A 16,117-nucleotide genomic window follows, 5' to 3' on the forward strand; every position below is an offset into this window, starting at 1 on the left:
TTAAATTGTCACAAGCTAGTATTAATGCTTATCATATCTTTTCTGAAATGTAAATGTGCCAATGTTTTTCTTCGAAACTAATTGCATAGCCCTATGGCTTTCAGCAAACAGAAATGGTTCTTTCGTTGATTAGATCTTATGCCAGGAAAATTGTAGATGTTGATATTAAAATGGTATCTCATGTGTCCACAGCATTTTGGTAAGATTAGGTCTTTTACCTCCTACAACCCCATCTATTCCTGTTGTAGCTCATTGAAATATGAATTAGATTTTTCCCAGCTGGAATGTATACTGGACAGATAATAACAAATCACAAAAAGGGGCATAATCGAATGGGGCTGGCCATCTATATGGGCGGCCATCTCTAAGGCCGGCCCCGTAAAGTGGCATACCCGACCATATTATCGAAACAAGATGGCCAGCCATATTTCGTTTCGATAATACGGTCAAGGACGGCCAAATCTCAATATTTGGGCCAGCCTTAGAGATCGCGGGCGCCATTGGTTTTTGCCAATAATGGATAAAATGTCGGCCATCTCAAACCTGGACAAATCCAAGCCCTTTGGTCGTGGGAGGAGCCAGCATTTATAGTGCAGTGGTCCCCTTGACATGCCAGGACACCAACCGGGCACCCTAGGGGGCACTGCAGTGGACTTCACAGATTTATCCCAGGTGCATAGCTCCTTTACCTTGGGTGCTGAGCTGGCCAAAAACACCCAAACCGACTACCCACAACTGTACAACATTACCATAGCCCTTAAAGAGTAACGGGGGGCACCTAGATGTGGGTACAGTGGGTTTGTGGTGGGTTTTGGAGGGCTCCTATTTACCACCACAAGTGTAACAGGTGGGGGGGCCTGGGTCCGCCTGCCTGATGTGCACTGCAGTACCCACTAAAAACTGCTCCAGGGACCTGCATAGTGCTATGATGGAGCTGGGTATGACATTTGAGGCTGGAATAGAGGCTGGCACAAAAATGTTTAAAAACTTTTTTTTGGGGTGGAAGGGGGTTAGTGACCACTGGGGGAGTAAGGGGAGGTGATCCCCGATTCCCTCCGGTGGTCATATGGTCAGTTGGGGCACTTTTTTGAGGCTTGGTCCTAAAAATAAATGGACCAAGTAAAACCGGTCAAGTGCTCATGAGAGCCGGCCTTCTTTTTTCCATTATTGGCTGAAGCCAGCCATCTCTTAACCACGCCCCCGTCCCGCCTTCGGTATCCTTCTGACACGCCCCCTTGAACTTTGGCCGGCCCTGCGATGGAAAGCAGTTGAAACCGGCCAAAATCGGCTTTCGATTATACCGATTTGGCCGGGTTTAGGAGAAGGCCGGCCATCTCCCGATTTGTGTCGGAAGATGGCCGCCCTTCTCTTTCGAAAATAAGCAGGAAAGTCAACAAATCCTTTAAGACACAGTCATTAGAAGTTTCATGTACTGTATACTACTGGAGTAATAATCATTTTATTATATATGGAACTGAACATATAGGATTAACTCGACTGGAAAATGATTTTAATATCTAAATCAACAGTCCTTAGTTTGATCCTTTTTCCTGATTTTTCAGCCTTTCAGGATATCCACAGTCAATATGCTTGATATATATTGCATACAGCAGAAGCAACCTATGCAAATATGCTTCATGCATATTCATTTTGTGTATCTTGAAAACTAGCCTGTTTGGGGAAACTCAAAGACCAATTTTAGCACCACTGATCTCTAGACAGCTGAAAGGAAGGTTGTGAACTGAAATTCACTGTGTGCCCTTTCTTCATTCTGACATTTCCTACAACAAGGGAAAATGTGTGAAAATTTGATTGGATTTCATAAATTAGTGGCCTTGTGAATTCACATGTATTGCACAGTGAGCAGAGGCTAAAACATTTCAGTGCCAGAATATTTCTACAATGACGTTATTTTGCTACCTCTGAGCAGTGCTGACATGCTTCCCTTTATCTAAACAGGTAGCTTGTTGGATTTCCTGAAGAGTGATGAAGGAAGCAAGACAACACTCCCAAAGCTTATTGACTTCTCAGCTCAGGTAAAGAAATGTATGGTGACAGGAACCAACTCTTACCTAGTCGTGTGTTCTTTGCCAGTGTAGTGGGTGTTTAGATTCTTATTCTGTATCTGTTTTATTATTTGCTGTTCAACTCCTACTTCATAAAAACATCTTCTGGCTCCACCTAATATTCTGCATCTTTTTGCTGGTGATGAGGGTGGGATCCCACTGCTATAGGAAGGACTGGTCAGGTTTTGATAGTGGCTACAACACTACATCATTCAGAGGGCAAAGCCAAGCATAGAAATCAAATCTATATGTCCACCTGCAGCTATGGCGACTGTGGGTCATATTTAGGAATTTGATACTGGCCAGCCCAGTCCCCAGGACTGTTATACAGCTAGATTACCATTCTATTTGGAAGCAAATAAAATTCCTTTTTATTCCTATTAGACCAGTTCAGAACTAGTGTAATGTGTCCGTCAGCCAGTGGATGGAGACAGAGATTGAAGAGCTGTGATGAGCACCATATAAGGACAGTGCACAGGTGAAGCTGTCCAGTAGTCCTGTAGGAAAGCTTAATAAAAAAATATCCTTACAGAGTATTTACTGTTTGCTTCTGAAAAAGCAGAACTGAAAGAAGCATTTGAAAACTGAAATGCCAGGAAAATTAGCAGACAAAACATTAACTCTGAAAAACACGGTAGATTACTGGACTGGTCTGAGTTGGAACTCAAATAAAATTAGCAGTACATAAGTAATGCCACACTGAGAAAAGACCAAGGGTCCATCGAGCCCAGCATCCTGTCCACGACAGCGGCAAATCCAGGCCAAGGGCACCTGGCAAGCTTCCCAAACGTACAAACATTCTATACATGTTATTCCTGGAATTGTGGATTTTTCCCCAAGTCCATTTAGTAGCGGTTTATGGACTTGTCCTTTAGGAAACCGTCTAATCCCTTTTTAAACTCTGCCAAGCTAACCGCCTTCACCATGTTCTCCGGCAACGAATTCCAGAGTTTAATTACGCGTTGGGTGAAGAAAAATTTCTTCAATTTGTTTTAAATTTACTACACTGTAGTTTCATCACATGCCCCCTAGTCCTTCCTTTTTGTTTCACTAGACTAAACTAGTGGAATGTAGCATAGCAGTCAACCAACAGGGCAAGATGAAGAAACCCCAGAAGACAAAACAGTTGTTCTAAAAACTGCATTTTCTGTGTGCAAACATCCAACCTATAAAACATTGAAAATGAATGCAGCAAAAAAACAAGTGGCAGTTTTTTTTTTAATATTTGAAGAGGAGACTGCATGAGCTTCAGCCCATGATGTCGCTATACCTCTGGTCGAATGAGCCTTAACAGGAAAAGAAGACTCTTGACCTTTAAGAAGATGAGCAGAATTACGGCAATTGCCTCTTTCAACTAACATGCAATCGTAACTTTCAAAGCAGAATTGCCCATCTTAGGACATGCTAACAAATGGTCTGATTTACGAAAATCATTGATGATTTCCAAGTATTTGAACAATACTGTTTTAAAACCTTAAATATCTCCCCAATCCTCCCAATGAAAGCTGGAAAATCCACTGCCTGGTTCATATGAAATACTGAAATCACTTTAGGAAGAAAAGAATGGACTGTTCTAATTGAAACTCCAGCTTCTGTGAAGCACAAAAAAGCATCACAACAAGAAAGGACTTAGCATCCATACTGCATCTCCTAGATCTTTCCAAGGACTGAAATAGAGTGGAACTTTGGCATTCAGTTTGGTTGCCATCTCTGGGACACCCCAGGTCCATGGGATCATTCCAAAACCATTGCTTGATAGCTCCCATTCTTCCAGATCCAGTGTATACTTGCTCAAGAAATCCACCTGAATGTTCTGAACTCCTGAAATATGGGCTGCTGACTGTGCCTGAAGGTGCTTTTCTGCCCATGGAAACAGAAAGGCAGACTCAGTCACTGTTGCAGAGCTTTGTTTCACCTTGACGATTGACATAAGCCATTGCCATGATATTGTCAGAGAATATTCCTACTGATTGGTTATGAAAAAATGCTGAAAAGAGCACAGAGCTTTATGAATAGTTTGAGTCTCCAAGCGATTGATTGACCATGATGCCTTTATCAACAACCAGTGACACTGATGCACCTGGTCCAGACAGCCTCCAAACCAGGCAACTCCAATGGCACCTCTTACTTCATATTCATATTCAATCACCAGCTTAGACTGCACTGAGCAGCCATGAACCAGGGTAGTCTTGTTCTGTATGAATGAAGATGAGATGCCCACCTTGACAGAAGAGACAACTGCAGAGAATGTATATGAGCTCAAGCCCAAAAAACAAGATCTGTAGTCACTGCTATTGAGCCAAGAACCTGCATAGAATCTCAAGCTGAAGGGGCTAGTTCACCCAAAATAGACTATATCTGGGATTGCAGCTTGAAAACCCACTGAGTGGGCAAGAAAACTCTCCCCAGAAAAGTGTTGAAACAGGCCCCCAGGTACTCCAGACCCTGCATGAGTACTAAGTTGCTGAAATTGATTATCCAACAAAGCGATTTAAGAAACTGGACCACCCAAGCAGTAGACCGATGACGTTCTTCTTCTGACTTTGCTCTGGTGAGCCAATCATAAGTACAAATGAACCAAAATGTTTTCATTGCACAAAGCTGCTGCGACTACCACCATTACCTCAGGAAAGATTTGAGAAACCGTAGATAGGCCAAAAGATAGAGCAGGGCTCAAAACTGAAAATGTTGACCTAGACTACAAATCTAAGGAATCTCTGAGTACTCCAAATGGGAATGTGAAAATATGCCTCCTTGAGATCTAGAGCTGTAAGAAACTCTCCTTGCCTTACTGCAGAAATAACAGACCTTGAGTGGGAAACCTCCTTCTTAAATACCAGAGATGCTGCCTCTAAAGTGAGCAAGTTGTCCAAAGTGGATTTGATTGGGGAGGAGGGATAACACAGGCAGGCCTGCCACGAATGAGAGTTGAAATGGGTGCTATCCGGGTGGGGGGGGTTGATGCAGAGGGGAGCTGCCATCAAGGTAGTTTTGACTGTGGGAGGGGGAGGGTTGATGCCCAAGGGCTAATTTATGCCTTGGGGTGGGTGGGGGAAATCAGATGTCTGGAATGCTAAAAGGGTAAGCAGATGTCGGGGGTGGGGGAGTCCAAACATCAATATTTACAGCCAGTCCCTTCAGCAGGATAGGTACCATCTATTCTTTTCAATGCATACATTGATTTCCTATGTGAAATGTAGGCCCACGTAGGTCATTCTATCTCCTCACCCTAGCTACGCCTCCTTGAAATGTATATATAATTTGCTTCTCCACATGTGAACAGTCCCTCTTCTGAAATAGAGAAATCCAAAAGAGGAACCAGTAGTCTGCAGATCGTATAAAGCAGTCAACAGAAGCAGAATACATGTCTTCAGTTCTTAAAAGACTGTATTCATATCTCATAAAAAGATGTGAATAAAGCCTTTTAAGAACTGAAGATGCATATTCTGCTTCTGTTGACTGCCCTCTTCTGAAATGGCGTGTTTAAATCTTTCTATCTCCCTTAAAATTTATGTGTGGGGATGCTTGTAAAATAAGGGCTAATATATATTTTCCCACTACATTTCTCCTGTGTTGTTTTTTTGTTTGCTTTGTTGTTTTTCTTTTTTTTTTAAATATAATAATACACTGATGAATTCCAGGAACCTTTTCCTTAATGCAAGAATTGTGTTTTGATCGAATTTTTTTTTAAATTGCAGTTTAATAATATTTAGAAAATAAATAATATTAACAGAAGAAATGACACAAGGTAAAAGTCCAAATTATATGAAAACATAAACCATAAACATCACTTATCTAAAGCTAGCTCACATAAGATGTAGTACTTTGAGCAGTCAAAACTCTATCTCTTTTATAGAATCAGCTTTCTAAAATAAGAGGTTTCTTTTTTATATTTTGATGGCTTTGGATGTGACTATAAAATGACCATTTCCTGACGTGAAAGCAAAGTGGTTTGTTTCTCATCTAAAATTCACACTAGATTGGCTGGTTAACATGCATGCTTCTTTAGGCAGAAAATAGCGCTGGTGCATTTTTTTTCTATTGTCAAGATCACAGAAAGAGGAAGAAAGAATATGTACAGTTGCATATGTGGGTTAGCATGACAATATCACTTCTTCATCTTTCAGGAACCTTTTTAGAAAAGTCATCAGAAGCATTGCTATTTATTGTTTAGCTTCTTTTTTCAGAAAAGGAAAAGCAGTAATTTTTCTTTTTTTAGTTATGGGAAGAGCTAGAGAGAAGTAGACTTTAGGAATAGCATAAAAAAGTACTTTTGACATGGAGGGTAATAGTTACGAGAAGGAGTATTCCAATGGAGGATATGACTACAAACCTGATATTTTTTTATTTGTTAAGGTCTCAAGAGGGTTTGAGATAAACACATGGATCCTTAGTGATGAGATTGTAAGGATAAAGCCAGAAATTAATCAGGCTGCAATGTTTGACATGGCAGGGAAAATATTTCATTTAGAGGGTAATTTTATAACTGAGCACACACATATAGTACATGGAGTGGAGGCGTAGCCTAGTGGTTAGTGCAGTAGGCTGAGAACTGCATCTCCTTGTGACTCTGGACAGGACACTTAACCCTCCGTTGTCCCAGGTACAAAACGTAGGTATTGAGCCCACTAGGGGCAGGCAAATTACCTGTACATAATTTATGTAAACCACTTTGACCGTACTACAGAAAGGCGGTATATCAAGTCCATGACCCTTGACCCTTTACATGCATATCTATAAAGCTGTTTCAGTAGCAGGATATACCCTATGGAATATATAGTAACATACTAGATGATGGCAGACACAATTCCCATAAAACTTGTGCACTTGTTTTCTGAGTTCATGTGGCAGCTTGTCTGTTATGATTATCTCCCAGACGTTTTATGGTCATTCCACCTTGAACTGGGGAGTTGCTCTCCACCAAGGTTTTGCAATTAGTTAAGAATAGTTATATTGGGTCAGACCAATGGCCCATCTGGCCCAGTATCCTTCTTCCAACAGTGGCCAATCCAGGTCACAAGTACCTGGCAGAAACCCAATTAGTAGCAACATTCCATGCTACCAGTCCTGGAGCAAGCAGTGGCTTCCCCCATGACCATCTCAATAACAGACTATGGACCTTTCCTCCAGGAACTTGTCCAAACCTTTTTTAAACTTAGATACATTAACTGTGGTTACCACATCCTTCGGCAGCAAGTTCCAGGGCTTAACTTTTCTTTGAGTGAAAACAAATTTCCTCCTATTTGTTTTAAAAGTATTTCTATGTAATGTCATTGCGTGTCCCCTGGTCTTTGTACTTTTTGAAAGAGTGAAAAATCGATTCACTTTTACCTGTTCTGCACCACTCAGGATTTTATTTTACCTGTTCTACACCACTCAGGATTTTATAGACCTCAATCATATCCCCCCTCAGCTGTCTCTTTTCCAAGCTGAAGAGCCCTAACTTCTTTAGCCTTTCCTCATATGGGAGGAGTTCTATCCCTTTTATCATTTTGGTCACTCTTCTTTGAACCTTTTCTAATTCTGCTATATCTTTTTTGAGATACAGCAATCAGAATTGAATGCAATACTCAAGGTGGGATCACACCGTGGAGCGATACAGAGACATTATAATTTTCCTGGTCTTAATAATTCCTAGCATCCTGTTTGCTTTTTTGGCTGCTGCCGCACACTGGGCAGAAGATTTCAGCGTATTGTATATAATGTCACCTAGATCTTTTTCTTGAGTGTTGACTCCTAAGGTGGACCCTAGCATCAGGTTACTATGATTCGGATTATTTTTCCCAATGTGCATCATTTGCAGCAAATAATGAGCAAGTTGCCATTTTAAAGAATTCAGGAAGTATGTACCAATCAGGATCTTCTTCCAGTAAGTACCCTGTGGCTGATAAAGGCACATTGAATCTCATGACCTGGGAAAGGACACTTTTCATTTGATTCCAAAAAGGTTGTATGAAAGGCCTGGCCTACCTCATAGGGAAAAAGGTTCCAATCTGATACATTGAGGCCAAGTAATCCAGAGCTCCCTGAGTCCCATAAAGAAAACTGTGGTGTTACATAATCCCACAGAAGGATCCAAAGTTGCGCTCTCATTAAATCTGAAGAAAAGACATATCTAAATATTTTTGACCAAAGAGAGATCCAAAACCATTCTCAATCAAGTGGACTTAAGCCAGTACCAGAGCAAAGTAAGTGTTCTGGGAAGGAGCTTTGGCCACACCAAAAAAACGATACAGTTGAGCAGTTTCTCATATGCAAAGACTCACTTGCATCCCTCTCCAATTTCCCCAAATAGATGAAAAAGTGCCTTTATTGAAAGTATTGGAACAAAGTAGCAGCTCTGTCTAGGTCTCTGATAAGGTTCCTGCACTCTGTATTGTACGTCTAAGTGCTAATAACAGATAGCTTTCATGCAGAAATATGCAAAGTATTTGTTAACCCAGTGTTCTGTTTTCTACTTGTAATAGTTATGTAGCATCTATACAATAGAACCAAGAATGCTAGTTTTTGTGAGGTGTCCTGTGTGAATTCGCAGTTGGATGTCTGTGTGCCCTAAGCTACTAATTAATAATTTGTGGATCCCATTGTCTAGGCCCTTATAAACTGTGGGGCTGATGTAATAAATTTTATTTATAAACATTTAGTGGCCGATATTCAGACTGCGGGAGTTAGACAGACTAACTCCTGAGGTCAACGCTGAGCCTGAATATTCAATTCCAGGCCGTTTCTGGTGACCAGCATTGAATATCTGGTTTGTTTTCGGCCAGGTTAAAGATAATTGGCTAAGTCAGACTTAGTCAGTTATCTTTAAACCGGACAAAGATATCCCATGTTTTCACATGGCCAAATATGGTCACTAAACCGGCTTTAAAAATCAGTGGATAGCCGGTTATATCGGCTGATTAAACCAGCTATCTGGTTGCCACTAACTGGGGATATTCAGCAGGAAATAGCCGGTTATCACCCAATGAATATTGGTGGATAGCTGGTTAAGCACTATTTAACCGGTCAGCAGCCATTCTGGCCAGTTAAATAGCGCTGAATATCGGTGGGGGGGGGGGGGGGGGGGGGGGGGAAACACAGATATTTTTACTTCATTTAAATTTTCTGCTTTGCTTCAATGTAATAAGGTTTTGAGAAGCCTAGAACATAACTGTCCACTAAGTCCAAAGTAAAGTTAACCTTGAAGTAAATTTCAATGGTTAGAGATGTAAATTTAGCTTTACTATCACCTCTAACCATTGAATTTGATGCATTTCTGGTTTAGTCCAAATGACCTAGGCCCCCAAGGCCATTGACACACCACACACCATTGACCTTAAGGTCATGGATTTGATTTGATATACGGCCTTTCTGTGGTACAACCAAAGCAGTTTACATATTGTATACAGGTACTTTCTCTGTTCCTAGTGGGCTCACAGTCTTAAGGTTTTTTTTGTACCTGGGGCATAGAGGGAATCAAACCCAGTTCCCTAGGTTCTCAGCCCACTGCACTAACTATTAGGCTACTTCTACACTCCACACACAATTGCTGACAATCCTAGCACCAAACTAAGCCCCCATCCCATTCCAAAATACTCCCCACTAACCTAACCTACCTCTTACCCATCCTACCCTCTACTCATTTACCAACACCTCTGAGATAGGTGAGTGTGAAAGTGAGTTAATAGGTTGGGGATATATATTGTATAGTGGACTGGGTTGGTTGGTGAGGTAGGTGTTGAAGGTTAGTAACATTGTAACATAGTAGATGACGGCAGAAAAAGACCTGCATGGTCCATCCAGTCTGCCCAACAAGATAAACTCATATGTGCTACTTTTTGTGTATACCTTACCTTGATTTGTACCTGTCCTTTTCAGGGCACAGACCGTGTAAGTCTGTCCAGCACTATCCCCGCCTCCCAACCACCAGCCCCGCCTCCCACCACCGGCTCTGGCACTGACAGTATAAGTCTGCCCAGCACTGTCCCCGCCTCCCGCCACCGGCTGTGCCACCCAGTCTCGGCTAAGCTCCTTAGGATCTATTCCTTCTGAACAGGATTCCTTTATGTTTATCCCACGCGTGCTTGAATTCTATTCCCGTTTTCATTTCCACCATCTCCCGCGGGAGGTGGGTGGATGGGGTTGCTTGGATGAGAGATGAGCTGTATGGGGTGCCTGAACTCAGACCACCTGGGTTCAAAGATCTAATCAGGACTCTTGGACCTGGCATCCTTAGATCAGAGGATCTTTGGTCTGTGGGTCCCCAGACTAAGAATCCTTTCTCCAGGAATTCCAGCTTGAGGATCTCAGGTCTTTGTGGCTGATTTTTCAGCTCCCAGTTCACTTCACATTGAAGTGAATTAGAAGATAATGCTTTAGCCCTAAGCAGGAAATGAAAACAATTGTGCTAAAGTGGATCATCTCAAACATACCTAAACCTCCATTACCCAAACTGCAAAGGACTCAAATACAAAGCAACCTATGCATCAAGCTTCTCCTATATGAGCACACAACTATGGAATGCACTGCCAAAAGCAGTGAAAACAATCTACAACCACCTAAACTTCAGGAAATCATTAAAAACTTACTTGTTCAAAAAGACCTATCCTACAGACCCTACATAGATGTCTACATTCTGCAACACAGCATACCCAACGATCGTACCAGACATTATATAATCTTCCCTCTCTTCAACCCCCATTGTGACTAAATCAAATGTACTTTTAGTCGACCACAATATCACCTTGTACTTTTCTCTACCGGTCTTGGCAAACGCCTTAAGGTACTATGTAAGCCACATTGAGCCTACAAATAGGTGGGAAAATGTGGGGTATAAATGTAACAAATAATAATAATACCACCACACTTTGTTAATATCAGAATTGTGATGAGCAGCTACTAATTTGTGTGCTCTGAAGAGACCAGCTTCCTACCCTGTAATACCCAGATAACTGGAGGGGCAGTGTTGTCTCCTGATGAAGTTCAGTATGGGTTCATCACCTTACAGCTAACATCATTTGCAGTAGCAGCTGGCAATCAATAAGATCTCAGTTGGCTGCAGAACATGGGCATAGGCACATGACCTAAGGGGTGCACAACTTCAGAGTCACTGATGTCTGAAGGATCTGTTCTCTGGAAGATGGGCAATATTGACCATTTCTAGAGGCAGCTGCAAGGGGCAAGAGCAAGTGGGGTTCGCTCCTGCCCCCGTCGCCCCCACTGGACCACCTGCCACTCAGGGGCCTATCCTGAGTGGCAGGGGGTTGGAAGGGGGTATGGGACTGGGTGAGCTGGGAGAGGGTCTCTTTCCATGTCAGGGGGTATGAGAAGGAGGAAGAAGGGGTCTCCATGTGCTTCTGGGGGGAATGGGAAAGATGTGCTTCAGGGGGTGAGAAGGAGGGAGGAAGAGTCAGAAGGTGGATCAGCACACTTAGACTTGGACCTGAAAGTTATTGTGGGCACCCGCATAATGGCAGACTCCTCCTTGACCATGCCCCTGTAACACCCTTGTGTGGCTTGGCACAGAAATGGCTGCTTTATGCTAATATTCAGCAGCACTGCCTAGTTAAGTGCCACTGAATATCGGTGGTTGTGATTTAAGTAGGCATAAAAGTACGTGTCATGACATCATGGCATGTACTTTGCCAATGGACATTCATAGGAGCAAAGTTTGAGCAGAACACAGGTGGTGTTGGCATATATGCTTGTAGATTATGAAATACCTTAACCCAGGGGTGGGCAACCACAGTCCTCGAGGCCCACAACCCAGTTGAATTTTCAAGATTTCTGCAATGAATATGTATGAGATTTATTTGTATACATGCAAATCAATTTCATGCATATTTATTGCAGAAATCTTGAAAACCCAACTAGTTTGTGGCCTTCGAGGACTGGTTGTCCAACTCTTCACTAACCTATGCATATATGTGCATAAAGTACACATTTACACCAGCGATTGCATTCTCTGCCATATAGGCTAGTATTTTATAAAGACAAATAGGCCAACTCATGGCACCCTGTTATAAATTACCACCCACAGGTTGCAGTTGTATTTGATATTTTTTTAACCATAATTAGTTCTCCTTATATAAATGGATAAACGTCTGTATTTTAGTGATATTTTTAGGACAATAGTAAAAAGCCGTGAACAGCCATGTGATCACCTATTAACCAGTGTGGTCTAGACTTGCAGTCCTGGAATTTCAAGAAAAAATGTTCATAATGCTTTCCTCTAGCAAAGGTCGGAGAGAGCTGGGCATATGGGGGCAATTCTGTAACAAGGTGCTGACATTTACAAGTCAATTACATGCGTAAAAATTTAGAATAAGTGTATGTGAGCGTATTTGTGTGTTACTGCCAAAATTCCATACAAAAAGAAGAAACCCTCAAGTAAACCAACAAAGGAAAAGAGAAAACAAAATGAGGGACAACCATATCAAATTCCAACTCAAGGGTAACTAATTTATTTAAAAAATCAAATTAATAAAAAAACACAAATGTGCAACAAAGCTAAACTGATAGCTAACTTGTTAAACACAATAGACTCTTCTTGAATTCATTAGACTCGATGCATTCCTGCGTTTTGGTGCAGAAGGCACCTGCCTCAGGAGTCACGAGTAATTCAGTCTGGTTGATAATACAAGGATGTCAGTCTATACAAGGACTGACAAATCCACAACGAAAAGATGAACGATTGTAGGACCATCGGTGCACAGAAAATATCTGTGAAATAGCAATAGAGAAAGACGTCTGTTTGCAAAATAATCTGTGCAGGGAAATCCTGGTAAGGCTCACTATACAAAACAGATGTAGACAGGCATCTGACGTTCAAGCTATCCACACACAGCAATGTCTAATGAATTCAAGAAGAGTCTATTGTATCTAACAAGTTAGCTATCAATGACAATTTCAGCTTTGTTACACTTTTGAGTTTTTATTACTCTGTCTTTTTAAATAAATTAGTTGCCCTTGAGTTGGAATTTGATTGGTCGTCCCTCATTTTTTCTTTCTTTTCAACTACCAAAATTCCGCCTAAGTGCTATTCTTCAAATACCCACTTAACTTACATAGCGTGTATTTGCGTGGGGGTGTACATAGGGGTGGAGCATGGGTGGGCCTTCAACTTATGCACATAACTTATTTTCTCCATGGTATTCTAATCTCATCCCATGGTTTCAGTATCATCTTTACACTGATGACTCCCAGATCTACCTCTCCACACCAGAAATCTCAGCCGAAATCCAGGCCAAAGTATCAGCCTGCCTGTCTGACATTGCTGCTTGGATGTCTCAGCGCCATCTGAAACTAAACATGACCAAGACTGAGCTTCTTATCTTTCCCCCTAAACCAACCTCTCCTCCTCCCCCATTCTCTATTTCTGTGGATAACACTCTCATCCTTCCTGTCTCATCAGCTCGTAACCTTGGGGTCATCTTTGACTCCTCCCTCTCCTTCTCTGCACATATTCAGCAGACTGCTAAAACCTGTCGTTTCTTTCTCTATAATATCACCAAAATTCGCCCTTTCTTTTCTGAGCACACTACCAGAACCCTCATTCACACTCTTATCACCTCTCGCTTAGACTATTGCAACTTGCTTCTCACAGGTCTCCCACTTAGCCATCTCTTCCCTCTTCAATCTGTTCAAAATTCTGCTGCACGACTAATATTCCGCCGGTGTCATTATACTCATATTAGCCCTCTCCTCAAGTCACTTCACTGGCTTCCTATCCGTTTTCGCATACAGTTCAAACTCCTCTTATTGACTTATAAGTGCATTCACTCTGCAGCTCCTCAGTACCTTTCCACTCTCATCTCTCCCTACATTCCTGTCTGGGAACTCCGTTCACTGGGTAAATCTCTCTTATCTGCACCATTCTCCTGCACCGCTAACTCCAGACTCTGTTCCTTTTATCTTAGACTTCCTGAGCTGGTACGTCAAGCTCCATCTCTGGTCGTCTTCAAATCTAAGCTAAAAGCCCACCTTTTTGATGCTGCTTTTAACTCCTAACCCTTATTCACTTGCTCAGAACCCTTATTTCATCATCCTCACTGTAATATTCCCTTATCTCTTGTTTGTCCTGTTAGTCTGTCCTAATTAGATTGTAAGCTTTGTCAAGCAGGGAATGTCTCTTCATGTTCAAGTGTACAGCGCTGCGTACATCTAGCAGCGCTATAGAAATGATGAGTAGTAGTAGTATAACTTAAGGTTTCTTTTACAAAGTCGTGCTAGCAATTCCCATGCTGCAAATGAGAGGAAGCCCATAAGAACTGAATGGGCTTCCTCTCGTTTGCAACACAGAGAATCGGTAGCACGACTTTGTAAAAGAGGCCCTTAGAGAATACCGAATACCCTGAGTTAGCAATTCTTAGGCTGTAAAACTTACTGCTTCTCTCTGGCTGCTATAAGTTCTTGCATCTAAGAGTGTGCACACTTATATTTATTTATTAGTATTTATGTATTAGTATTTATTTACTGCCTTTTTGCAGGAATTTACTCTAGGCGATGAACAGCAAGAATAAGTCAAACATAAGCAACAAACAGCAGTAAAAATATTCAAATAACAGTATAAGTATGGCATAGTATACTACATTACAATGTCAACACAATACACAATAAAACATTTTAATAGACAGCGCAGGGTATAAGCAAAAGGGTTGCTGTGTGGCAATCCGAAACTACCGCCGGCCCAACATGGATGCCAGCGGTAGTTCCAAACCTGGCGCTCGCCATTTCCAGTGCTAGATATTTCTGCAGGGGGTTACTGGGCGGTCATCGGGAGCCCTTACCACCACCTCAATGGGTATATACCCGGTTATGCTAGCATTTTATAAAGGAGACCCTACTTTCCTTTATAGAATATTCTTCTACCACTTGCTGTACTATAGAATTGCCCTTTTAGTCCGTGTGCTGATGGTGTGTTTATGGGTTGTGAACAGGATGACATAAATATCTATAAGACAATGTCATTGTGTTGCAGATTGCAGAGGGAATGGCATACATTGAACGGAAAAACTATATTCATCGAGATCTTAGAGCAGCTAATGTGCTGGTTTCTGAAGCACTGATGTGCAAAATTGCTGATTTTGGCTTGGCCAGAGTAATTGAAGATAATGAATACACTGCTAGAGAAGGTATGTATAATATACATTTATAGTTTTAGGCTTCACACTGGAGCTCTGCCAACAGTGAATAAATAAAGCCTTGGTCTAGATAGACTAATGAATGTGCAAGATGTGATGATAATTTAGCTTTAATAAACACTTCTCAGAATAATTTGTTGGATTCACTTTTCTAATCAAGCATTTGAATAACCAGCAAAACTGATGGACAGGAAAATTGTATGTTAATCACATTTCAAGGCTAATAGCAACAACAACAGAGAGAGAGAGAGAGGGAATAGAAGTGCCCCCCCCCCCCCCCCCCCCCCCCCCCCCCCCCCCCCCCCCCCCCCCCCCCCCAGTGATCAAAGCATGTGTCATCAGCGTTATCCGGAAGCTAGCATTACTGAATGTACAATTAAATTAAGTGAACAAATAAAACAACAGCTAATTGATTCTTTTTAGGTTTTGAGGGCTTCTGTTGAGTGACCATAAGAATTATCAAAACATCTGAGACTTCATAGGCTCCTTCTTCATAAGCTAATTGAAGTCTGACATTTTATTTTCACTCTTCAAAAAACTGAAACCTATTACGGTTGGCTCCTAAAATGTCTGTATTCTTGTACAAAACTCTTGCATTGTCTGTCCTTTTTTTTTTTTGTAGTGATGGATTTAAGACCTCATTTTACAAAACTGTGTCATGGTGTTATTATGCGGTAGTCCTCAAAGCAAGCATGACACAGAAACTTAGTTAATCTTTTTGTTAGATACTGTACATGCAGGATATGTTAAAGGCACCGGTTTTATACTTGTGTCTTTAGATATATCTGCCACTTCTGATAACATAAACCATAAGATTTTATTACAATGATTAAAGGGCAATAGGGATTGATGTTACTGTGTACAATTGATTTAAATCTTTTTGTCCATGGGACAGTTTAGAGTTGTTAGTGGTAATGATTGTTCTAT

The 16,117-nt window shown here is 41.5% G+C and overlaps 1 protein-coding gene across 5 annotated transcripts in view; it reads left to right on the top strand.

Moving 5' to 3' along the window:
- Positions 1–16,117, top strand: part of LYN (LYN proto-oncogene, Src family tyrosine kinase) — a 194,180-nt gene that overhangs the window by 155,409 nt on the left and 22,654 nt on the right. For all 5 annotated transcript variants that reach the window (XM_030214577.1, XM_030214543.1, XM_030214552.1 and 2 more), the window contains 2 exons: positions 1,960–2,036; positions 15,028–15,181. In XM_030214577.1, the coding sequence (XP_030070437.1) occupies positions 1,960–2,036; positions 15,028–15,181 (231 nt within the window). The remainder of the gene's footprint in view (positions 1–1,959; positions 2,037–15,027; positions 15,182–16,117) is intronic.

Source organism: Microcaecilia unicolor, chromosome 1 (genome assembly GCF_901765095.1).
Source record: "Microcaecilia unicolor chromosome 1, aMicUni1.1, whole genome shotgun sequence".
NCBI classification, from domain to species: domain Eukaryota; kingdom Metazoa; phylum Chordata; class Amphibia; order Gymnophiona; family Siphonopidae; genus Microcaecilia; species Microcaecilia unicolor.